The sequence below is a fragment of the Pelophylax lessonae genome, assembly GCF_965119305.1.
Source record: "Pelophylax lessonae genome assembly, chromosome: 10".
Taxonomy (NCBI): Eukaryota; Metazoa; Chordata; class Amphibia; order Anura; family Ranidae; genus Pelophylax; species Pelophylax lessonae.
The window spans coordinates 107,981,156-108,007,013 of NC_138777.1; the positions used below are offsets into that span (position 1 = coordinate 107,981,156).

The window sequence follows — 25,858 nt, forward strand, 5'->3', positions numbered from 1 at the left end:
CTTTCAACACTAGCAAAGCTACACAGCTGGATTCCATTATATCTTCCATCCCAATTTCCTATAGGATTATCCTTTAAAATCAAAAGCAAACATCAGCTCCACTTTTTTATCAAATAAACATCCAGCAGAAGGAGAAGGCAGCATCCAGCAGTAGAAGGAGAGAATCAAATAACCTAGTCTCTAACAGTAACTCTTTGTAGAGAAATGTGAATGTAGTGTAATTTAGGGCTGAGCACCATGAAAAAAACTAAATTACAAACTTCCATTTCTGAAACAGTTTATTTTGAGCTAGCCTCACATTGCTTACATCACAGTCAGCTCGAGAGTAAGAGTAAAATTTCCACTTCTAGCAGTGAAAGACACATCAAGGCAACTACACGTCTCAAAAATAATATAATTATGTAAATACTAATATATATATATATATATATATATTATACAGTGTGGAAAATAATTATTTGATCCCCTGCAGATTTTGTAAGTTTGCCCATTTACAAAGAAATGAAGGGTCTATAATCTTTATCATAGGTGTGTTTTAAAAGATAGAGACCAAATATCAACCAAAAATCCCCCAAAAAATATTTTAAAACAAATGCCATAAATTAAGTTGCAGTTTAGTGAGTAAGTGTCGGTTCACACTATGGCGATCCGACTTCGTGGGCGACCTGTGAAGTCGCGTGCACTGCGACTTCGGCGTGACTTGCACATACATAATGGAAGTCAATGTGAGTTGCTCCGATGTCGCCCCAAAGTAGTACAGGAACTATTTTCTAAGTCGAAGGGACTTGAGTCGCTCCTATTAGAACGGTTCCCGTAGCACAGAAGGGACCGCGACTTGTCAGGCTGACTAGTCGCCTGACAAGTCGCGGTAGTGTGAACCGGGACTAATAGAAGTATTTGATCCCTAAGCAAATCATGACTTAGTACTTAGAGGAGAAACCCTTGTTGGCAAGCACAGAGGTAAGATGTTTCTTGTAGTTAGTGACCACCTTTACACCCATCTCGGGAGGGATTTAGGTCAACACTTTTTTTTACAGATCTTCTCTAAATCCTTAAGGTTTCTTGGCTGTTCCTTGGCAACTTGAAGTTTCAGATTCCTCCATAAATTTTCTATAGGATTAAGATCTGGAGACTGGCCAAGCCACTCAATGACCTAAATGTGCCTCTCCTTTTTTGCCTTGGTGGTATGTTTTGAGTCATTATCATGCTGAAAGACCCACCCATGAACCATCTTCAGTAATCTGGCTGGGGGAAGGTTGTTCTCATCCATGATTTTACAATACATGGCCCCATCCATTGGCCCCTCAATACTGCAAAGTCGACCTGTACCTTTAGCAGAGAAACAGCCCAAAAGCATAATGTTTCCACCTCTGTGCTTGACTGTAGGGATTGTGTTCTTAGGGTCATAGTCAGCATTTTTCTTCCTCCAAACATGGCAAGTAAAGTCTTGGATGAGAACCGCTTTCCCTCAGCCAGAACACTGAAGATGGGTCGTGGATGGGTCTTCCAGCATGACAATGACCCAAAACATGAGAAGCTGAAAAATACGCTCCCAGATAGCGGCAATATGGCTCAACGGAATTGTATGATCTACTGCTAATATACATTGCTCGATCATCCCGGGAAGACAGTACCATTCCCTGTCACCTGCGGCTATGATCGTCTCAATGTGAAGTATTATTACTGATATACTATACTGTGATTATATAACTGTCCAGCATCACCAACAGTGTAATCACCTATTTGTCAACTTTGTATTTTATATTTCCTGTATATGGGATATTACTGTTATATGTTTTTTGTGTTTTTTTTTCTTTGATGATTTTAGATGCATTATACAATAAAATGTGATTTTTTTAAGTACCCAGTGCCTGCAAAGTCCATGTTTCCTCGTTTTTCAATTTAATGACCCAAAACATACCGCCAAGGCCACAAAGGAGTGGCTTAAGAAGAAGCACATTAAGGTCATGAAGTGGCCTAGTCAGTCTCCTGGTCTTAATACTATAGAAAATTTAAGGGAGGGAGCCGTAACTTCGAGTTGCCAAGAGACAGCCAAGAAACCTTAAGAATTTAAAGAAGATTATCTGTAAAGAAAGGTGGACCAAAATCCCTCTTGAGATGTGTTGCCAACAAGGGTTTCTACACCAAGTACCAAGTCATGTTTTGCTTGGGGATCAAATACTTATTTTACTCACTGAACTGCAAACTTCATATATAGCATTTATTTTATGTGTTTTTTTGGTAGATAGATATTCTGTCTCTATCATTTAAAATGCACCTATGATAAAAAAAAAAAAATATAGACCCTTCATTACTTTGTAAGTGGGCAAATGTACAAAATCTTTACAGTGCCTTGACTAAATACAAAGTGGCACATGAAGGAAAAGGAGGGGGAAGGTGTATGGCGCTGCCAAAAAGTGCTGATGTTTCTAGATGTCCAAAAAATAAGTGTTAAGGGTATATACAATATAAATCACCACTATGGATAAAGTGTCCAGTGCATCGTATGTGTCTTCCTAATAAATGTGCAATACTAAAGAATAATTCAACTATGTAAATGATAAATATTGTGAAAAAAAGTGGATACAAAATAGGTGAAAATTGGTAAGAAAAATATATGAAATGTATGAATTGTACAAAATATAAAAACTGTATAAAAGGTGTGAAATATACAAAATGTAAAAATAAATATATAAAATATAAAAAGTGGATCCACTTAAATCTACAGCCGTAAAATACAAAACATCAAGTATGACTTAAATGAGGTGCACAATAGGTATATAAATATATAAATATTATGGCAGCAATAATACAAGAATAAATAAGTCCGTTACACCTAAGAAAGAACGAATAGTCCCACAATGCTAAAAAAACTTTTCCTAAAAAACAGGGCAAAAAAGGTGACTTGAGTGCAGGTGTTCTGATGATAAATATTAAAGGTGCTCAGGTATATGGTGACCATTCAGTGCTCCCCGCACCCCTTGGACCGCACTCACCAGAACTATGTACCCCTGCAGGGGTATCAGGCCTTGAATCTATAATCCTGGATCTCCTCCACTGACCATCAAAGTGGTTGGGTGGTCCAATTATCTGCCCGAATCTTGTAAACCCGGTTCCGTGGTGTTAGGGTCCGGAACCGGGTTTACAAGATTCGGGCAGATAATTGGACCACCCAACCACTTTGATGGTCAGTGGAGGAGATCCAGGATTATAGATTCAAGGCCTGATACCCCTGCAGGGGTACATAGTTCTGGTGAGTGCGGTCCAAGGGGTGCGGGGAGCACTGAATGGTCACCATATACCTGAGCACCTTTAATATTTATCATCAGAACACCTGCACTCAAGTCACCTTTTTTGCCCTGTTTTTTAGGAAAAGTTTTTTTAGCATTGTGGGACTATTCGTTCTTTCTTAGGTGTAACGGACTTATTTATTCTTGTATTATTGCTGCCATAATATTTATATATTTATATACCTATTGTGCACCTCATTTAAGTCATACTTGATGTTTTGTATTTTACGGCTGTAGATTTAAGTGGATCCACTTTTTATATTTTATATATTTATTTTTACATTTTGTATATTTCACACCTTTTATACAGTTTTTATATTTTGTACAATTCATACATTTCATATATTTTTCTTACCAATTTTCACCTATTTTGTATCCACTTTTTTTCACAATATTTATCATTTACATAGTTGAATTATTCTTTAGTATTGCACATTTATTAGGAAGACACATACGATGCACTGGACACTTTATCCATAGTGGTGATTTATATTGTATATACCCTTAACACTTATTTTTTGGACATCTAGAAACATCAGCACTTTTTGGCAGCGCCATACACCTTCCCCCTCCTTTTCCTTCATTCTCACTATATTCTTAGCAATATAGTATAAAGGTGGGCTGCAGCCAACATTAAATACTAGAAATCTAGAATTATCCTAAGCGCGGATTTTTTACATTACAAAGTGGCACATAATTGTGAAGTGGAAGGAAATTATAAATGGTTTTTAAAATGTATTACAAATAAATATCTGAAAAGTGTGGCATGCATTTGTATTTAGCTCCCTTTACTCTGATACCCCTAAAATCTAGTGGAACCAATTGCTTTCAGAAGTCACCTAATTAGTAGAGTCCACCTGTGTGTAATTTATTCTAAGTATCAATACAGCTGTTCTGTGAAGCTCTCAGGAGGTTTGTAAGAGAACCTTAGTGAACAAACAGCATCATGAAGGCCAGGAAACACACCAGACAGGTCAAAGATAAAGTTGTGGAGAAGTTTAAGCAGGATTAAAAAAATATATATATATATCCCAAGCTTTGAACATCTCACAGAGTACTGTTCAATCCATAACCTGAAAATGGAAAGAGCATGGCACAACTGCAAACCTACCAAGAAATGGCTGTCCACCTAAACTGACAGGACAGGCAAAGAGAGCAATAATCAGAGAAGCAGCCAAGAGGCCCATGGTAACTCTGGAGGAGCTGCAGAGATCCACAGCTCAGATGGGAGAATCTGTCCACAGGTCAACTATTAGTTGTGCACTCCACAAATCTGGCCATTATAGAAGAATGGCAAAAAGAAAGCCATTTTTGAAAGAAAGCCATAAGTAGTCCAATTTGCAGTTTACGAGAAGCCATGTGGGTGGAAGAAAGTGCCCTGGTCAGATGAGACCAAAATTTAACTTTTTGGCCTAAAAGCAAAACGCTATGTGTGGCTGAACACACCATTCCCACTGTGAAACATGGTGGTGGCAGTATCAGGTTGTGCGGATGCTTTTTTCAGCAGGGATAGGGAAGCTGGTCAAAGTTGATGGAAAAATGGATGGAGCCAAATACAGGACAATCTTAGAAGACAACCTGAAAGAGTCTGTAAAAACATGAGACAGGGGCGGAGCTTCACCTTTCAGCAGGACAACAACCCTAAACAACAGCCAGGGCTACAATGGAATGATTTAGATCAAAGCATATTCAGGTGTTAGAATAGCCCAGTCAAAGTCCAGACCTAAATCCAATTGAGAATCTGTGGCAAGGCTTGAAAACTGCTGTTCACAGACGATCTCCATCCAATATGACAGAGCTTGAGAGCTATTTTGCACAGAAGAATGGGCAAAAATGTCACTCTCTAGATGTTCAAAGCTGGCAGAGACAAACCCTAAAAGACTTGCGGCTGTATTTGCAGCAAAAGGTGGTTCTACAAAGTATTGACTCGGGGGGGGGGGGGGGCTGAATATAAATGCACGCCACACTTTTCACATATTTATTTGTAAAAAATGTTGAAAACCATTTGTCATTTTCCTTCCACTTCACAATGACGTGTTGGTCTATTACATAAAATTCCAATAAACAAGACATTTACGTTTTTGATTGCAACATGACAAAATGTGGAAAATTTTAAAGGGGCATGAGTGCTTTCTCAAGGCACTGTATTTTCCCTACTGCATATAATATAATTTTAGCTCAAAAAAGCAAAACAAAAGAACTTCTATAATAAAAAAAAAAAAAAAAAAAAAAAAGAAAAACTAGTTTTATTTTCTTAAAGTACATTTGTTAATATACATAACAGATCATTTCAATAATATAAACACATATTAGGTTACAGACTCCTATGACTTAAACAAATCTTTAATTTTTGCTATGTACTGATTTACTTAACATGGCGTAGTAAAATAATTTATAAAATACCTTGAATGTTCTTAAAAACACAGAGATACGAACAAAATGCAAAAATTGTTGTTTTAGTTTGTTTAAAGTACAAGTGCAAAGTACAGTTTCTTTTGTATATTTAATACTTGTCCAAATATTTTTCCGGAAATATTTTCTGTCATTTATTTAGAGTACATGGACCTCAAATATGTGAAAGTTTTGGTACACACATCAGTAATGTATGGTTGACACACAAGTGCATATATGGCAAATATCTTAGATTTCAGATTATTTATTAAGCATTTTCCAGAACTGTGTTCAGAGTTCAATAGTCATGATTCATAAATGCAAAATCAAATGTATAATAATAGCCCAATCTGTGCGTCTCAGTTCGTTATATCATACATTCAGCGGCGCTTCAGCACACACAATGTATGTGTGCAAGTATATTAGTCAGTTCCTGCAGTGCTTCAGAGCCTGCAATTGCAAACTAGTCCCAACTCCACAGGATGTGCAGTCACAGCCAGCAAAAAGATTTCTCCTCTGATGTTCAGCACCAGTGATTGTACACACAGTATCACTAATCCTTCACCACACCGACTGTGCACCCCTATGAAGTGGCCACTCACCGAATTGCCCTTGAAATATCGCCTTTATGCATAAGCTGCATGAGCCCTTGCTTCTAGTCGGTCTGTCGTCTCTTAGGCACGTCCAGATCCTATCCGTCCACCAGGGGTCACTATCAGGCTGTATATCTCCTCAGTGCAATTTGTAAGCAAACGACATGAAGCAAGAGAGTAGTGTAATACTGTTTCGACTTTATTAATTAAATAAAACTTCCCTCCCCTTCAGCGTATATGCTTACATTTCAATCACCCTTTGCACGCATATCATAAACACAGAGGCTTTGAAAGGTACCGCCGCTCGCCGACCGCGAGCTAGTCCCTGCTGTGGATTACAGCGCTCCTGCGGCTAACAGGCGAGATCCAGAACAACAGCGGTATCCTCCCTTCGTCTCCTCAGCAGCAGCGTACGTGCATCCTGACCGGTTTCGTCTGGTAGACTTCAACAGAGGACTAACGTGCGCTGCTGCAATCAAGATTAATGTATGCAGCCGGAGGACCTCCCTCCCATCATGATTGGTTTACACCACTGATGGGTTCAAACACCTCTTCATTGCCATTACCTGGCCTGAAGGAAATTCAATATGGACATACCATAGAATCATTTTCTAAATACCGGAAAAACAAGATTAATCGATACAAAACAAAGTTTAATACCGCTATTAACTCTCTTATTACTGCAACCAGTATCTGAATGGGTATTCCCCGGGTTTGAATCACACAGAACCCCAGTTTTTTTCAGATTGGCCATCTTTGCCCGATCTGAGCATGTATGTTCAAAATTTCCAAACCTATCGATTTGTAAAAATTGGTCATGGAGTTCTTTCTACCCCTAATTCTACATGCCATCTTGCCCTATCCGGATGCATACATCTTAGGTACTACTAATATTTAAAACGGTTATGCTAAAATCGATATAACCAAAATTTGACACAAAAATAAACCTACAGCACCTGGTATTCCCAGGTGGTCTCCCATACAGGTACTAACCAGGCCCGACCCTGCTTAGCTTCTGAGATCAGATGAGATCGGGCATGTTCAGGGTGATGTGGCCATAGGTAAAATGTAAAGTGCATTCTAATGGTGAAACCATCATGTATGACCACTGTCCTCAAGATGTCATACTTATTACATAATTAGCACATGTCATGTAATTTCTGATATGTTTTAAAACCAGTAAATGTCAAATCTTAAATAAATCATTTCATAAATAGTAGATCCATAATAAATAAATACATTAACTTCATAAATAATAGGTACAATTCATATGTTGAGATTACAAGAAAATGTTGTTCATAGAAGCCAAATCGCAAATATAATATATAAAATTCGCTCTAAAATATCTTAGTCCATAACCAATGGTACTAAAGGTTAAAATATATAAAAAATAAAGGCGTGTTGCCATAAGGAATCAATGGTCGAGGCATAATCGTAAATTCGAGTAAAATTGGAGAAGGATAAAAGTATATATAAAATTTTGTATATAAAAATCTATATATAAAATGGAATCCATAAAACGTCCTGTCTAAAAAATATACTTAATAGTTGCTTAAAAAACAGTTCAGGTCAAGTTCTATATTTAACCCGTTGGGCGCCAAGGAGTTTGTCTTGTAAATCCATTCAGTTTCCTTTTTGGACAGTTCTCTTACTCTTATTGCACCCTCTCCAGTTGCTTGGCATCTTTTCTATACCCCAAAATTTCAGTGCTGAGGGGTCTTTATCATGCTTTTCCCTGAAATGTAGTGGGACACTGTGTTCCTTGAAGCCTGTTGTTATTTTATAAATGTGCTCAGAAATCCTGATGCCCAATTTTCTCTTTGTTCTTCCTATATACAACATACCGCAAGGGCACTCCATTCTGTATACCACGTGGGTCGTGATACACGTGATACACTCCTTTATTTCAAAGGTCTTCCCATTTGCTCCTGAAGTGAACTCCGTTAGACCCCGAAAGTGTGTATTCACTTGTCTGCAAGCCTTACACCTTCTGCATGCGTGAAATCCAGACAAGTCCCAGAACATCTTTGGTGGTCTGGGAGGGTCCAAAACTTTCCTCACCACTCTGTCTCCAATAGTGGGAGCCTTTTTGTATATAAATATTGGGTTATCCAGAATCACGGGGCCCAGAACCTTATCAAGCTTCAATATTCCCCAGTGCTTTTTCATGATAGATTCAAATTCCCTGAACTGGACATTATAATTTGTTATGAAGCCCCATTGGTGCGATTCATTTGGAATCTTATTAGTTGGAGCCAGGCAGGACTCATGTGAAACCGCCAGTACTTCTTTCACTGTCTCCTCCAGTACCTCCGGTCTGTATCCCTTATCGGTAAATTTGTCTGTTATCACGCGTGATTGTTCCAAAAAATCCTCCTCCAAGGTGCAATTCCTCCGTATCCTCAGCAATTGCCCCTTGGGGATGTTCCTTAGCCAGCACGGGTGATGGCCACTGTATACTGGAAGATAGCCGTTTCTATCTGTAGGCTTAAAATACGCCTTAGTGATGATCCGTCTGTTTTCGATCCGCACAGATACATCTAGGATTAGTGATCCTGTGTGTACAATCACTGGTGCTGAACATCAGAGGAGAAATCTTTTTGCTGGCTGTGACTGCACATCCTGTGGAGTTGGGACTAGTTTGCAATTGCAGGCTCTGAAGCACTGCAGGAACTGACTAATATACTTGCACACATACATTGTGTGTGCTGAAGCGCCGCTGAATGTATGATATAACGAACTGAGACGCACAGATTGGGCTATTATTATACATTTGATTTTGCAAGTTTTACGTTTACAGTGGCAGCTAGTGCATTAAAAGGATGCACAGAGTGACATGTTTTACATGATTTTATCTACATGATTTTATTTACTATTTATTCATGATTTGAGTAGATATATTTATTTCTTTATACCTTACACTGATTTATATATATATATTTTAGCGCCGGGCGGGTGGTTGACGTTTTTTAGCATCAGTTACCTTTTACAATATTTTTCTAGTTTTCACCTGGCAGCTATGGATGCAGTGCAATATCTGAAAAACAGGCAATTGGACCTGAAAATAGTGTTTGGTGGACAAGAAACCACTCAGATTGACAATGATATTTCAAGTACCCTTAATGCCCTATCCAATGTCCTTGAAAAACAAATTAGGACCTGGTGGGACATTAGCACTTTTGAGCAATATAGTAAGGACAAAATCATCATGAGGAGCCTCAGGTGGGAGGTGGCCCCTCAAGACGGGCTTGATGATATTGATTCTATGACTGAATGGTTGGATTTTTTCAACCAATCGGGTCTTAAATTACAAGAGTTGGTACTGAAGAGAAAACGTAAGAAAATGTTGTATCTGGAGGCAAAAATTGCAGATTTACAGAAGAAATTAGAGGCACATAAAGACACACCATTAGTGACAAAATTCAATACAGATATTAAAAAACGATTGGAGAAATTGGACAATGATACCCAGAAGAAGAAAGTTAAGAAATATCAGAGGGATATTAACGATTTCAGGAACAAGCAGATATATTTATGGCAAATTCCAATGCAGGAAGGGGTGAATGATACTGAAGTCAGATGGACTATGGATGATGAGGGACCATCAATTAGTGCAGGTCAGATGAAAGAAATGGCCAAAGTAAGTACCCCCAGGAAAAATAATTGGCAGCAGGCCAAAAACGCATGGAAGAAGCCCAAACCAGCGAACACTGTGAACACCATCAGGCCAGGTGGCCCTACATCACAGCAGATAAACAAGGAGGGCACCAGAAATGGAAAAGAGGGATTCCAGCATCATACCCCGCAGAGGGTACCTACTATGAATAGATTTGAACCCCTCTGGAGGCAAAACGAACAACAAGGGAATGGTTTCTGTCCTTTTTTATGGAGAGGTGGGAGGGGGAGGGGGAGGGAGACCATGGAGGGGTCGACCCTGGAACAGGGAAGCACCCAGAGACATGAGGGACTACGGCCCACAACCAACAAACCAGTATATGCCAACAAACAATCAACAAGTAGGGGCTGCCGAGCTGGACGAAAAATCCAAAAAAAGAAGGCTGGGACAGGATTAAAAGGGATTTATAATTTGGCTGAAATAGAGCTGAACCAAAAAGAAATCAACGTATTAAATGCGGGACTCAAATGCGGTATTAAAAAGTCGCTAAACAAATTTGATGTCTACATGGATATTCAAAAATACACACGAAAATTGAATATGAAGAAGTATTTCTTGAATATAAACCCAGGTAAAAATCGGGAGAATATTGTCCCATCGGCAACAACAAGTGTTAATAGTGGACTCAAAAACAATTCGCTTTTTAATCCTCCACAGACGTCCAACCACAACATCGAGGTTTTTAAACAATTAATAACGACAGACTTGGAGAAAATAAAACCAATAAGGAATGCCAATCCTAAATACATACAAGAGGGCATTGAGGCCCTAGAAAACAGAAAAGAGGTCGTGATCAGACCAGCAGATAAAGGAGGGGGAGTGGTTATTTTAAAGAAAGAATTCTATCACGAGCAACTGATAGGCATGCTTAATGATGTCACCACGTACAGGATTTTACCTAAGGACCCCACATTGATGTATAGAAGGGATTTGTGCAATTTGGTTGAATTTGGTTTTAATGAACGCATTTTAACTATGAAGGAGAAAAAATATTTATTCCCTAGTTTTAATCGCGTACCTACCATATATACGCTCCCGAAGATCCACAAAAATCAGTCTTGCCCTCCAGCAAGACCGATAGTAAACAGTATCGGATCAGTGACCTCAAGAATTGGGGAATACTTGGATGTATTCCTTCAAAAAAGTGTGGTTGAATTAAAAGCGTATTTGAAAGATACGAAGGAATTTTTAACCTTGTTGGACAATCTAACTCTGCCTGATGCCCCTGAGATATATCTTGTAACAGCTGATGTAGCATCTCTCTACACGATTATCCAGCACGAGGATGCATTACTAGCCCTCAATTGGGCAATGAGTAAGAGAGAGGACATACCACATACCCAGAAAAAATTCTTGGGGATAGTTATGGACTTTTGCTTAACCCACAACTATTTCTGGTATGGGGGACAATTCTTCACGCAGCAGAAAGGTGTGGCGATGGGTGCAAAATATGCACCCAGCCTCGCCAACCTATTTATGGGCGAGTGGGAAGATAGGAGTATATATGCCCACAGAAAAGAGCAGCTGGTCTTCTACAAAAGATACATCGACGACCTATTTTTTATTTGGGCTGGTACAGAGACATCGCTAGCAGAGTTCACTGAGCATTTAAATATAAATAAACACAACATCAAATTAGAATGTACATGGGACAAAAAAGAAATTAACTATCTAGATGTATCTGTGCGGATCGAAAACAGACGGATCATCACTAAGGCGTATTTTAAGCCTACAGATAGAAACGGCTATCTTCCAGTATACAGTGGCCATCACCCGTGCTGGCTAAGGAACATCCCCAAGGGGCAATTGCTGAGGACACGGAGGAATTGCACCTTGGAGGAGGATTTTTTGGAACAATCACGCGTGATAACAGACAAATTTACCGATAAGGGATACAGACCGGAGGTACTGGAGGAGACAGTGAAAGAAGTACTGGCGGTTTCACATGAGTCCTGCCTGGCTCCAACTAATAAGATTCCAAATGAATCGCACCAATGGGGCTTCATAACAAATTATAATGTCCAGTTCAGGGAATTTGAATCTATCATGAAAAAGCACTGGGGAATATTGAAGCTTGATAAGGTTCTGGGCCCCGTGATTCCGGATAACCCAATATTTATATACAAAAAGGCTCCCACTATTGGAGACAGAGTGGTGAGGAAAGTTTTGGACCCTCCCAGACCACCAAAGATGTTCTGGGACTTGTCTGGATTTCACGCATGCAGAAGGTGTAAGGCTTGCAGACAAGTGAATACACACTTTCGGGGTCTAACGGAGTTCACTTCAGGAGCAAATGGGAAGACCTTTGAAATAAAGGAGTGTATCACGTGTATCACGACCCACGTGGTATACGGAATGGAGTGCCCTTGCGGTATGTTGTATATAGGAAGAACAAAGAGAAAATTGGGCATCAGGATTTCTGAGCACATTTATAAAATAACAACAGGCTTCAAGGAACACAGTGTCCCACTACATTTCAGGGAAAAGCATGATAAAGACCCCTCAGCACTGAAATTTTGGGGTATAGAAAAGATGCCAAGCAACTGGAGAGGGTGCAATAGAGTAAGAGAACTGTCCAAAAAGGAAACTGAATGGATTTACAAGACAAACTCCTTGGCGCCCAACGGGTTAAATATAGAACTTGACCTGAACTGTTTTTTAAGCAACTATTAAGTATATTTTTTAGACAGGACGTTTTATGGATTCCATTTTATATATAGATTTTTATATACAAAATTTTATATATACTTTTATCCTTCTCCAATTTTACTCGAATTTACGATTATGCCTCGACCATTGATTCCTTATGGCAACACGCCTTTATTCTTTATATATTTTAACCTTTAGTACCATTGGTTATGGACTAAGATATTTTAGAGCGAATTTTATATATTATATTTGCGATTTGGCTTCTATGAACAACATTTTCTTGTAATCTCAACATATGAATTGTACCTATTATTTATGAAGTTAATGTATTTATTTATTATGGATCTACTATTTATGAAATGATTTATTTAAGATTTGACATTTACTGGTTTTAAAACATATCAGAAATTACATGACATGTGCTAATTATGTAATAAGTATGACATCTTGAGGACAGTGGTCATACATGATGGTTTCACCATTAGAATGCACTTTACATTTTACCTATGGCCACATCACCCTGAACATGCCCGATCTCATCTGATCTCAGAAGCTAAGCAGGGTCGGGCCTGGTTAGTACCTGTATGGGAGACCACCTGGGAATACCAGGTGCTGTAGGTTTATTTTTGTGTCAAATTTTGGTTATATCGATTTTAGCATAACCGTTTTAAATATTAGTAGTACCTAAGATGTATGCATCCGGATAGGGCAAGATGGCATGTAGAATTAGGGGTAGAAAGAACTCCATGACCAATTTTTACAAATCGATAGGTTTGGAAATTTTGAACATACATGCTCAGATCGGGCAAAGATGGCCAATCTGAAAAAAACTGGGGTTCTGTGTGATTCAAACCCGGGGAATACCCATTCAGATACTGGTTGCAGTAATAAGAGAGTTAATAGCGGTATTAAACTTTGTTTTGTATCGATTAATCTTGTTTTTCCGGTATTTAGAAAAGGATTCTATGGTATGTCCATATTGAATTTCCTTCAGGCCAGGTAATGGCAATGAAGAGGTGTTTGAACCCATCAGTGGTGTAAACCAATCATGATGGGAGGGAGGTCCTCCGGCTGCATACATTAATCTTGATTGCAGCAGCGCACGTTAGTCCTCTGTTGAAGTCTACCAGACGAAACCGGTCAGGATGCACGTACGCTGCTGCTGAGGAGACGAAGGGAGGATACCGCTGTTGTTCTGGATCTCGCCTGTTAGCCGCAGGAGCGCTGTAATCCACAGCAGGGACTAGCTCGCGGTCGGCGAGCGGCGGTACCTTTCAAAGCCTCTGTGTTTATGATATGCGTGCAAAGGGTGATTGAAATGTAAGCATATACGCTGAAGGGGAGGGAAGTTTTATTTAATTAATAAAGTCGAAACAGTATTACACTACTCTCTTGCTTCATGTCGTTTGCTTACAAATTGCACTGAGGAGATATACAGCCTGATAGTGACCCCTGGTGGACGGATAGGATCTGGACGTGCCTAAGAGACGACAGACCGACTAGAAGCAAGGGCTCATGCAGCTTATGCATAAAGGCGATATTTCAAGGGCAATTCGGTGAGTGGCCACTTCATAGGGGTGCACAGTCGGTGTGGTGAAGGATTAGTGATACTGTGTGTACAATCACTGGTGCTGAACATCAGAGGAGAAATCTTTTTGCTGGCTGTGACTGCACATCCTGTGGAGTTGGGACTAGTTTGCAATTGCAGGCTCTGAAGCACTGCAGGAACTGACTAATATACTTGCACACATACATTGTGTGTGCTGAAGCGCCGCTGAATGTATGATATAACGAACTGAGACGCACAGATTGGGCTATTATTATACATTTGATTTTGCAAGTTTTACGTTTACAGTGGCAGCTAGTGCATTAAAAGGATGCACAGAGTGACATGTTTTACATGATTTTATCTACATGATTTTATTTACTATTTATTCATGATTTGAGTAGATATATTTATTTCTTTATACCTTACACTGATTTATATATATATTTTAGCGCCGGGCGGGTGGTTGACGTTTTTTAGCATCAGTTACCTTTTACAATATGATTCATAAATGATTTAAAGAAAACAAAAATAAAAATAGGGGTTTTTCTTCTCACCATAAAATCCTTATCTTGGAGTTTGTTAAAGCAGTAGTAAAAATGTTTAAAAGAAAATAAATAAAATTTCCCCCTGGTGTTAGTATAACTGAGTTGCAAAGAGGTCACTTCCATGCATGCGCATGCGCACGGGAGTCACGGCGGCAGCACAGTTCTCTGAATGGGCAGCACACTCGCGAGTGCCATCCATTCAGTGTGCATGAGAGGGTAAGGTTACAGGGCTGCTAAAAATGGGAATATTTCTGGTCGCTCTAGAATCATCTGACAGCGGGCTAAAGCTCTAAAGTCGGGATCCACCCAGATGCCTGATCAGCAGTTGGCTCAGCCTCTCAGTGCGCCACTGAGAGCCTGAGCCAGCCGCTCCCGCCCCCTCTACTGCCCAATGTCCAACAAGCACTGGAGGGGCAGAGCACAGACTGACAGAGCAAACCCGAGAACTAAGCTAACTGCAGTCACACGATTGCTCAGTTCTTGGGCCTTGAGCTGGTAAGGGACAGCTGCAGCCATATAGGCGAGTATGTACGTTTTTTTTTTTTGTTTTCTGCAGTTCTCCCTCAACCACTTGCTCAATTACACTTTGCACACATTAAAATCTGTGCTAACCAAGGAATGACAGCGCCGACCCTGGAAAAAATGGAATACACACTTCCAGCGTAATTAGTCAGAGGGATTGGGGAACAGATGCTGGGAGCAGAGCACATTGAGAGCACCATAATAGTTGTCAACTATTTTCATAATCGATTAGTTGGTCAGCCGGTTAGTTAGCTTGCATACAGAATGCATTATTTGTTTACATGTCAGTATAATCAGTGCAGCACACATACAGCTCAGTACACTGTTTATACATGTCAGTAAGTGCCTAAGAGCTTGTAAATGTGACTGTGTGAGCAGCAATGCTTCATGGGACATGTAGACCTGGGCAGGAGAAGGAAGTGAGTGATTCCAAAACCAGAAGTTCTTTTTACCTTGCTATGAGGGCACTCTGTACTACACTTTGTGGCTTGCTATAGGGACACTCTGAAGGCAGAAAGGGCCAGATTGGAACCCCAGAAGAGGAGGATGGGGGCCGTTCTGTGCAAAACAAGTGCACAGAGCAGGTAAGTATGAGAAGTTTGTTGTTTAGAAGAAAATAATCAATGTTTAGAAATCACTTTAAGAGCCATGTGCAGGGAAGATCAGCATCTGAACCCAGAAGAGCTGGAGGCTGATGAGCTGGAGGTTTGCACAGAAATCGGATCGCACTGATGTGAACCACCATGCGATCTGATTCTGCCGCGGACCAAAACAAGGGTCATGTGCGTGTTCACTGCGATTGCGGTGCGAATTCAGCCATACAAACTGTATGGCTGAACTTGCACCCCACAAACATTGCATGTGATTTTAGAAGCAGTGCGCTCCGAATCATATGTGATGTCTGTGATCGCATTAGTGTGAACCGGCACTTAACGTTGGGTATCCTACGTGTATTGAGGTTGCTGAATTATATAAAACTATCAGAATAGTTATTACATTTTAGACTGGGGCGCCTCAAGACTGCCCATAATTCTGGAGGGTACCCCCCAAAAGGGGCCCCAGAACAATAGGCATCTAAAGATGCCTAGCCAGGGACCCACCCAGTACAATCCACCCCCCTCAAATAAGCACCATTACGGCCACATTATTACCCCCCCCCCAGATAAAACCTGCTAGGGGTAGAGGAATGCCAAGGGGTACACCAGGTTAGTCCTGCGGAGTGCAAGGAAACCGAGGGAGCCCCTCAGGTCCGACCATTCCAGGCAGGGGCCCACATCTGCCCCGCGACCGCCAAGGGTGTTTGGGGGGACAATTTTACTCACCATACCACGGTACCAGGAGGGCGCCACTCCGAAAAAGATCACCTTCCACCTGGGATGGAGGTGCTGTCAGCCAAGGGGAAGCTGTGACTCAGGGAGTTCCAGGTCGATGCCTCCAAGCGAGACTGACCACTCGGAGGCTCATCCCCATCTATAGGGGCACTGTCGTGGCGAGGCCTAGTTCTGGACTATAACCTGCTCACGCTCACTGGCCAGACTGGGAGACCTTAAGAATCTAGATCAGGGCTTCCCAAACTTTTTTGGGCCGAGACCCACTTCTGAATACAGTTATTTTTAGGGACCCGCTTGCTTGTAATTGAATATTGTAAAGCACTACGGAATTTGTTGGCGCTATGTAAATGCAAATATTAATAATAATAATGCATATTTTAAAGGGAGGGGGATGTTAAATTAAAAATATCAATCAATTTATTTTTGAATACACTTAATATTTAAATAAATATAAGGCTATATAGCACTCACCCTCCTTCCTCTCCCAGCGGTCCACAGTGAAGGTGAAGCCCCTGTTTGCCCTCTCCAGGGCCCAGCACACCTCACCCAGAGTCTCCATGATGAGGAGCTCTATGCTGGTCTTGGTGTCCTGGCTCTTCTCCTTCAGATCCTCTACTGGGGTCCCAGAAGCTGCCATGAACTCCTGACACCGCAAGGCCACCTGGTCCTCCTATGACACCAAGGCTGCTGTCTCTGTCCGCTATAGCGGAGAGAATCCCGCCGCCAGTCTAGCCACCACCGCTGCTGCCAGCAGGACTGAGGAGAGCTGGCTACTCACTGATGCAAGTATCCTCCTCGTGGGAAATGCCAGCCTCCATAAACTGCATGGGCGGGGTCCTGAATCCATCGCGATTTGACTGTTCTGGCTCTCTGTAATTTGCACGGACTCGCACAGCACAATTTAAGCAGGCCCGCTCTCAGTGATTTCCAGCTCATCGCGACCCACTCAAATGCAGCTCGCGACCCACCAGTGGGTCCCGACCCACAGTTTGGGAACTCCTGATCTAGATTATCCAGTGCAAAAAACTGCAGGCGGCTGTTGCTTGTAGTTCCTCTGGATCTTGGTCCTCAGGAACTAACTAGTTAAAAAAAAAAAATCACAAACTTTCTATGTTACAGCTAAGACCGAAGTCCCAGCAGGAAGCTAGGTCCTATTCCTAACACTAGGCAGAACAAACTGTTTGATGATAGCAGAGTCTGAGGGGTTATGCCTCCAGTGACAGCCCCCATAGGTGTGGTTACGTTTTTTTCCTGCCTAGTGCCTATTCCTGGAAGAAGGAACATAACCCTATGAGTCATGAAGATAAGGAGCTGCGTCTGTCGATGAACGATAAAGAAATATGATTTGTGCTGGCTTGTAGTAGCATTTCAGTAGCTTTTAAGAGCGTTAGTGGTTAATTAGCATTTTTTTTACACAACATGAGGGGAAAAAAAAAGCTTAAAAAAAAAAAAAAAAAAAGCTGTTAGGAGAGTTTCAGTAGCGTTTAGGAGCATTTAGCTTTTTTTTCTGCTAGGAAAACATTCCCAAAAACTCTACAAAACATTTTTTTTCCTGCTCCTAAACACTAAAGCTTGAAAAATGCTTCTAGCATAAAATAGTGTGCATAGACACTTAGGATTACACTATTATCTCTATGAGCCCAATTGTACTTTCTTTTAACTTTTCTGAAAATATGTTAGTATTAAATTCTGAAGAGAAAAGGCACACATTTCTCACTCGGGCATTGAAAAACGTAACACTTACCATATCTACTCCGACAAAAAATCCAAGGCTCTCTTTCCCAGGCAGGACATCACAGAAGATCACAGTCCCAAATTCCATTCCTTCCCCGATTTTCAGAGACACCCTGGAGTTAATTTCTAGAGGAGGGATTTCTGTCTGGTTATTGTCTACCGGAGATGCATAATCACTTTCTATTTCTTCATCTTCTTCCTCACACAGCTCCAATTTATCAAGAGCGACAAACACTCCACACTCTTCATCGCAACGGAATAACTGTTTTCCCTGGTAAGAACCATCTGTAAATCCCTGACCACGGCCATCTTCCTGGTGGGTGGGAACAAAATAAGATATTGAGAATAATTCATGTTCTTAAATACACCATACACATCAGTATTTTTCAGCTACCACGGATGCATTGCATGTTATAATGAATCTCTAACTTTTTATGCGACTTTTAGGTTTTGATAACGATTCTAGCTTTATTTTTTAATAAATAGAAAATGACTACTTCTATTAATTGCAGAAAATTTATATTCTAGGAGTGAGTCTGGATTGCAATCGCAGCCAAATGACAGTACAGATAAAAGGAATAGATCTATGAAGATTTCATCATTTAGGAAAATACTTCTAAAAGGCCTAGGTGCTAATAAATAACGTATTTGCCAAGTTTATTTAGCCACTTCCCGACCACCTGTCGGGAAGCTAGGGGGCGAGCGTGCACCGGCGGCGGCACACTCCCGCCCCCACTCGGTAGCGGGGAAGCCAATGCATGGGTCAGGCGGCTCCGATTGCCGCCTATCAGCCGCAATTGCTCCCCACTGAGAGAGAAGGACGATCGGCTGTTGTAAACACAGCCGACTGTCCTTCTCCCTGAAATGATCATAGAGCTCATGTGATCCTTCTATATAGGATCACATGTCTCTATGGTTATTTCACAAGCCATGCCCCCCCACAGTTAGAATCACTCCCCTAGGCTCACATTTAACCCATTGATCGGGTAAATCCTTTCCCTGCCAGTGTCATTATTACAGTAACAGTGCATATTTTTAGCACTGATTACTGTAGTAATGTCACTGGTACCCCCAAAAGTGTCAAAAATGTCAGTCAGGGATCCGATCTGTCCGCCACAATGTCGCAGTCCTGCAAGAAAAAAAAAAAAAAAAAAAATCGCAGATTGCCGCCATTACTAGTTAAAAAAAAAACAAAAACAACAATAAAAATGACAGAAATCTTTCCCGTAGTTAGTAGACACGATAACTTTTGCGCAAACCAACCAAAATACGCTTATTGCAATTTAAAAAAAAATATGTATCAGAAAAATAAATTGGCCTAAAATGTTAAAAAATTTTGATTCAAAAATTTTTTTTGAGACTGTCATATAGCAGAATGTGAAAAAATATTGTTTTTTTTTTTTTCAAAATTGTCGCTCTTTTTTTTGTTTATAGCGCAAAAAATAAAAATTGCACAGTGATCAAATACCACCAAAAGAAAGCTCTATTTGTGGGAAACAAAGGACGTCAATTTTATTTGGGTACAATGTCGCATGACCGCGCAATTGTCCGTTAAAATAACGCAGTGTCGAATCGCAAATTAGGGCCTGGTCATTAAGGGGGCAAATCCTTCCGATCTTAAAGTGGTTAAAGCACAATTAAGAGCTTGCTGAGTAACTATGCAATAATGCAATGTTAGTACAACGATCTAACTGCTATGCTAATGTGTTCTGACAGGGGGACTGCCCCCACCCACCAAAATACACCGGTCAGCACTCGCGGCCTTGGTTGCAAGCGCTAATTGTATGCCAATCGGCTGCTGGTTTTCCAGCATGATCATTCGTCAGAAGCCAGTTGTGGCATCATCTTCTGTCAGACAAGGACCTGTACACATAGGCCAAATGTTGGCTGGTTTCTACTGTACCAGCTGATTTCAGCCAATATCCTGTGTCGTTAAAGGACATGATTTGTGTTCACATTTTTCCCCTATAATACCACAGGTATTGGCTATTGGTATCTGTATATTAGGGGGTAATTCGTCTGGTTATAAATCATCATATAGTATACAGCATTTTTAGTCATTTATTTATTTTCCACATGCTTCAGATACGACCCCGGCACACAGCATCAAAGTCTTCCAAAACCACATTTATTCAAAATCCATGCAACAAGTTTCAGACAGCCTGCTAATGTATGAAGGACGTTTGATGCTACAAGGACTGGTGCCAACATCCAAACTAGCTTAGAAGATACACTGATTGATTCTTAACCAGTACCAAATAAAGCATAACCCCAATCCAATAAAAAACAAAACTAATTCTAATTTTATTATACAAAATGCACCTTAAAGTGCTTCTAAAGTCAGAATAGTTTTTTTTTATCTTAATACATGCTAGGTTACATATGGACCACATTGAATGTAAGGAATCACTTCTGGCACAGGAATTGGAAACATATGATCAATGCCATCAAACCTGGCTCTCTTGGAAGGTGTTGAGGGAGTTGCAAGAACTACAGGATATTCTAGCAGTGTGACGCCTTGTCCAAGTGGATGTCTCCATGTTGCCCCCCCACCCCTCCAGGTGCCATCTCTGGCCAAATGTCCCCCCCCCCCCCTTTTTTTTTTGTTAGTTTTTTTTGCTCCAAGTCCACAAAGTTATGCTCCTATAGTGCAGGCTGCTGAGCTTATTCCAGTTATCCCTCTTTATTCCCTTTCTGCGGTGAAGACAGTGAAGATTTTTAATACTTACTCTATCTAAAGCTATGTGTATTGCATATAAGTTGTTCTGTTGCACATTCAATTGTGACCGCTATCATACTAGTGCCTTATTTGAATACATTATGGTGATGTGCACCGTGGATAACCAGACTGTTATTTCAGTTGTTGGGTTTTTTTATAAAAAATCTTTTGAACAAAAACAGACTCAACCTACAAATATGACATATGAAGAATAACAGAAAAACTTACCAATAATTCTACCCCAAACCATATACCAGTGACAGTCCTTTCTGGCAACAATGGTCCCCGATATCGCACAACACCTGGATAGTGCCCATCTCCCGGCCTCATATACACCCTTACAGCAGAGCCAGTCTCAATCTGTAAAGCTTTAGAAAGTCTCACTTTATTCTTGAACAAGCTGTATCTCTCCTCACAGTTTGTAATAGCCAAAAGCAATTCAGCCAGCTTTTCTGTGATCTCAATAACATCCTTCTCATCCACAAACAGTAGGGCATGGGGCTGGTCGAGGATTTTTAGTGCAATTTGGACTTTTTTGCTCTTCGAAGGGATGCTCCGGCTATGTGCTACTGCAGAACGCTCTTGGACAAACTGGCCAATGCTTCCCCTAGGGATCTTAATCTGCTTCTGAGTTTGTTTGTCAACCAAACTGCATTCCTGGACCAACAAGTAAAAGATGCGCTCTTCCCAGTAGGTGGAGCTGCTTTTTTCTTGCCCCCAGAGGTTCGAACTCATTGTGATATGACGGGCTTTGACTGAGTTCCTTCAGCAAGTCCTTCAAATCAGATGATCTTTTATGCCCAACAATGTAGAGAGAGCAGGTCCATGTTTAGGACAATGTACCAAAGCAACCTAGAAGAAAAACTCACACAGTAAAGATTAGCTAACAAAAAGTTTCAGGTGTACTCTCCTCATTCACTTATATACAGTGCCTTGCGAAAGCCACATTTCAGGCTTCAAACATGAAGATATAAAACTGTAATTTTTGGTGAAGAATCAACAACAAGTGGGACACAATCATGAAGTGGAACGAAATGTATTGGATATTTCAAACTTTTTAAACAAATAAACTGTACAATGGAATGGTTCACAAATAAACATATCCAGGTGTTAGAATGGCCAAGTCAAAGTCCAGACCTGAATCCAATCAAGAATCTGTGGAAAGAACTGAAAACTGCTGTTCACAAACGCTCTCCATCCAACCTCACTGAGCTCAAGCTGTTTTGCAAGGAGGAATGGGCAAAAATTTCCCTCTCTCGATGTGCAAAACTGATAGAGACATACCCCAAGCGCCTTACAGCTGTTATCGCAGCAAAAGGTGGCGCTACAAAGTATTAACTTAAGGGGGCTGAATAATTTTGCACGCCCAATTTTTCAGTTTTTTATTTGTTAAAAAAGTTTGAAATATCCAATAAATTTCGTTCCACTTCATGATTGTGTCCCACTTGTTGATTCTTCACAAACAATTACAGTTTTATATCTTTATGTTTGAAGCCTGAAATGTGGCAAAAGGTCGAAAAGTTCAAGGGGGCCAAATACTTTCGCAAGGCACTGTATGGACATTACTTATCTATGTCTATAGAAAGCCAGAAACAACCCCTCTGAAACCTTTCCATACTGACTGCTTAAGAGATTTCAGTAAAATATATATCCACGGATGCCCGATACTAAAAAGTATATTAGCACTAAAATAATTTGACCAACAGGCAAAGCAGTGGCGAGAAAGTTAACACTTTAAATACTTCATTCTGGGTTATTCATCACAACAACATCTGCATTTAGTGCATTTAGTTTGTTATCCCTGTTTTCATGTATTTCTCCAGTCTTTGCACAACCTATAAACATTTTGAGAAGTTAATTGCTTCTACCCATAATTGGTGTGTTTGTGCAACTCTTGTAATAAATATTAGATCACATTCGTTTTTACATTTCTAAGTAGGAAGAGACCAAGGTCAATATTTTGCATGAGCCATAGTTAAGTAATCTGTCAGAGGGTAACAAAACAATACAGGAACTACTAGTGGGTTGACTATTGAAAATCTATTTATTCATGGCTGGGCAGTGGCTCAGTTAGCATTGTCTCTTTGCATGCACCTACTTCAGGCACTGCTAACATAATGACATCAGCACTGCCTGCTGAGTAGAGAACTAAAAAGGGGGTTTTGCAGAGACTAGTCACCCAGCGAAGATAGAACCGCCTGGGGTGACCGGCCTTCTACACAGGATTTATTCTCTGTGTTCAACAGTGAAGGGTTGATTTTAACCACTTGCCGACCATGCTAAAGCTAAATGACGGCTACAGCACAGTCCTCCAGTTCTGGGAAGGTGTATATTGACTGTGCCCCCTGCAATGTGCTCTGTGATCGCTGTGTCCTTCTGACACAGCTGATCACAGATTGGGGTAAAGAGCCAATCACACGAGCCCTTTACCACGTGATCAGCTGTGTCCAATCAGAGCTGATCATGATGGAAGCACACTTGCTGGTTATCAGCATTTCTTTTCCTCACGCTGTCACAGCATGAAGAGTGGAGAGTTGGTAACCGTCAAGTGTAAAAGGGGACATCTACACTGATAATCAGGACACTGGTCCATTAGTGTCCTGATTATCTGTACAAACTCAACAGTGTCCATCAGTGCTGCCATTCAGCGCCCATCAGTGCTGCCAATCAGTTCCTATCAGTGCTGCCAACAAGTGCCGCCTATCAGTGTCATTCAGTGCTGCCTATTAGTGCCGCATATCAATTCAGCCGCATCAGTGCAGCCTATCAGCGCCCATCACTGCTACCTCATCACAGCTGCCCATCAGTGAAGAAGAAAAAAATACCTGTTTGCAAAATTTTATAACAGAAACTAAGAAAGTTTTTTTTTTAAACTGTTTAGCAAAAGATAAAAAAAACCCAGTGGTGATTAAATACCACCAATATTCTCTATTTATGCGAAAATTTTTCATATGAGTACAGTGCTGCAGGACTGTGCAATTGTCCTTCAAAGTGTGACAGCGCTGAAAGCTGAAAATTGGTCTGAGCAGGAAGGGGGTGAACGTGCCCAGTCGGCAAGTGGCTAAGCATTACAGGATATGGACACAAACCTGGAGATTTTGTACACGGTAAGATAATTGCTGCAGCATCTATTGATCTGAGCCTAGCAAACTGTAATTCTTCCTACTCAATCCAAATCTAAAAAAGAAAGAAAGAAAATGCAGTCTCAGCAGCTTTCATCCATCAGTCTAAGTGACTGAGAACTACAGTATAACCACATTTAATGCAAAATATATATTTCTACATAACCAGCCTTTATATTTGAATACAGCTAAAGCATTTATAATGTGAAAGACATTTGCTTTAGAAGGCTTCTGTGGATATATGGTGGATGACCATAGATAAATTCAATATAGAAAACATTAGCCTTTTAGATTACGTTAAAAACAAGCTGCTCTCTACGATTTGCAAGACATATCTTTTTAGTGGTTATCAACCTGGAAAGGGTAACCAGGATATTTACCGCCTTAGCAGCAGTGTAGATCTTGGTTCTACAAGTTGGCTATAGAAGCAATTTTTATTTACCTTAATAGTTCAGATCCATTTGGTAAAATTATCCATTGGTGTAGCAGCCTCAGCGGTGATCCATATTGCTGCTGGCTTGATGTGGAAATCCCCACATTAATGGGCTTTTAATACTTAAAGTAATTGTGCATATGTTTTCAGTGCAAATAGTAAGTGGTTTTAAATCTGTAAAGAAAATAAAAAAACAAAACATGAAATGAATGTATTTGCTGGTTACATTTAGTAATATTAGTTAAGAAGAAATGCCCCCATTCAGGGGTTGAAGTAATAATGTCTGTGTAAAGCCCACCCCTTGAACACTTTACACTTACCTCTCCAGTGCTCTCCCCATGGAGCCTTCATCAGAGCTTAGAAGACATGGTGATGTCATTCTCTGTCATGTGACAGTGCTTGGGCCTAGCATATGGTTGCTTGTGCTAAGCACTGCATTATGGAAGGAGGTAATGTGCTCTCCACATGCCGAAAGTAGTGGGTATTTTTCATTGGTGACCACAGAATAAGGGTTGGTGTGGGAGCTTTGGAGAGGGAGAGGTCAGGTGGGTTTTAAAAAAATACCTTTTACCCTGAATGGCCAAGGTGAGAGGGTCACCTAAATTTTCCAGTGTACGAGACCCTTTAAACTGTGCTGCTTGATAAAAAGCTTAAACAAATGTGGCTAATCATGTGACAAGCCAACAGAAAATTATTGCATGCTGAAATACCCTTAAAGAGGAAGTAAACCCCCCAAAAAATGAAAAGAAAAAAAAAACCCTGTAAGACGAAAGGAATAATGAGATAGTATGCGCATTATGAAATACTTACCTTAGAACGAAGCCCCCGCAGTGCTGCCCGCTCAGCGACAGCACGGCCGACATGTTCGGCCGTCCTGCTTCCTGGTTCGTATCCTCCGGCCATCTGATTGGCTGGAGGCGCGATGACATCACTCCTGCACATGAGGGAGCCGCAGTTCACAGCAGAGGGCTCTGAAGGAACGGCACGGTGGCTGTTCCTTCAGAGCGCATGCCCCGATGATGTCATCGGCAGCATTAAAAGTAAATAACTCCTTAACAGTGCAAGTTTAGGAGTTATTTACAGTACCTATAGGTACGCCTTATTAAAGAGGATGTAAACCCATACAATTTTTTTTTTTTCCCGACCTGAAAGAGAAACACATGAGTTAGTCGCATACTAGCTCATTATGAAATACTTACCTTAGAACGAGCCCCCGCCGTGCCGTCTGCTTACTTGTATGATGGACGACATGTCCAGTCGCCCGTCTTCTGGGATCGCGGCATCCGGCCATCTGATTGGCTGGA

At 40.7% G+C, this 25,858-nt stretch overlaps 1 protein-coding gene across 2 annotated transcripts in view; it reads right to left on the reverse strand.

Annotated features, from left to right (window-relative positions):
- CYLD (CYLD lysine 63 deubiquitinase) overlaps nt 1-25,858 on the reverse strand; it is a 190,879-nt gene that overhangs the window by 131,969 nt on the left and 33,052 nt on the right. For both annotated transcript variants that reach the window (XM_082269854.1, XM_082269853.1), the window contains 4 exons: nt 24,564-24,728; nt 21,228-21,851; nt 18,291-18,593; nt 1-71 (listed from right to left, as the gene is read on the reverse strand). The exon at nt 1-71 is cut by the window's left edge and continues 35 nt beyond it. In XM_082269854.1, the coding sequence (XP_082125980.1) occupies nt 1-71; nt 18,291-18,593; nt 21,228-21,734 (881 nt within the window). In that variant the 5' untranslated portion in view covers nt 21,735-21,851; nt 24,564-24,728. The remainder of the gene's footprint in view (nt 72-18,290; nt 18,594-21,227; nt 21,852-24,563; nt 24,729-25,858) is intronic.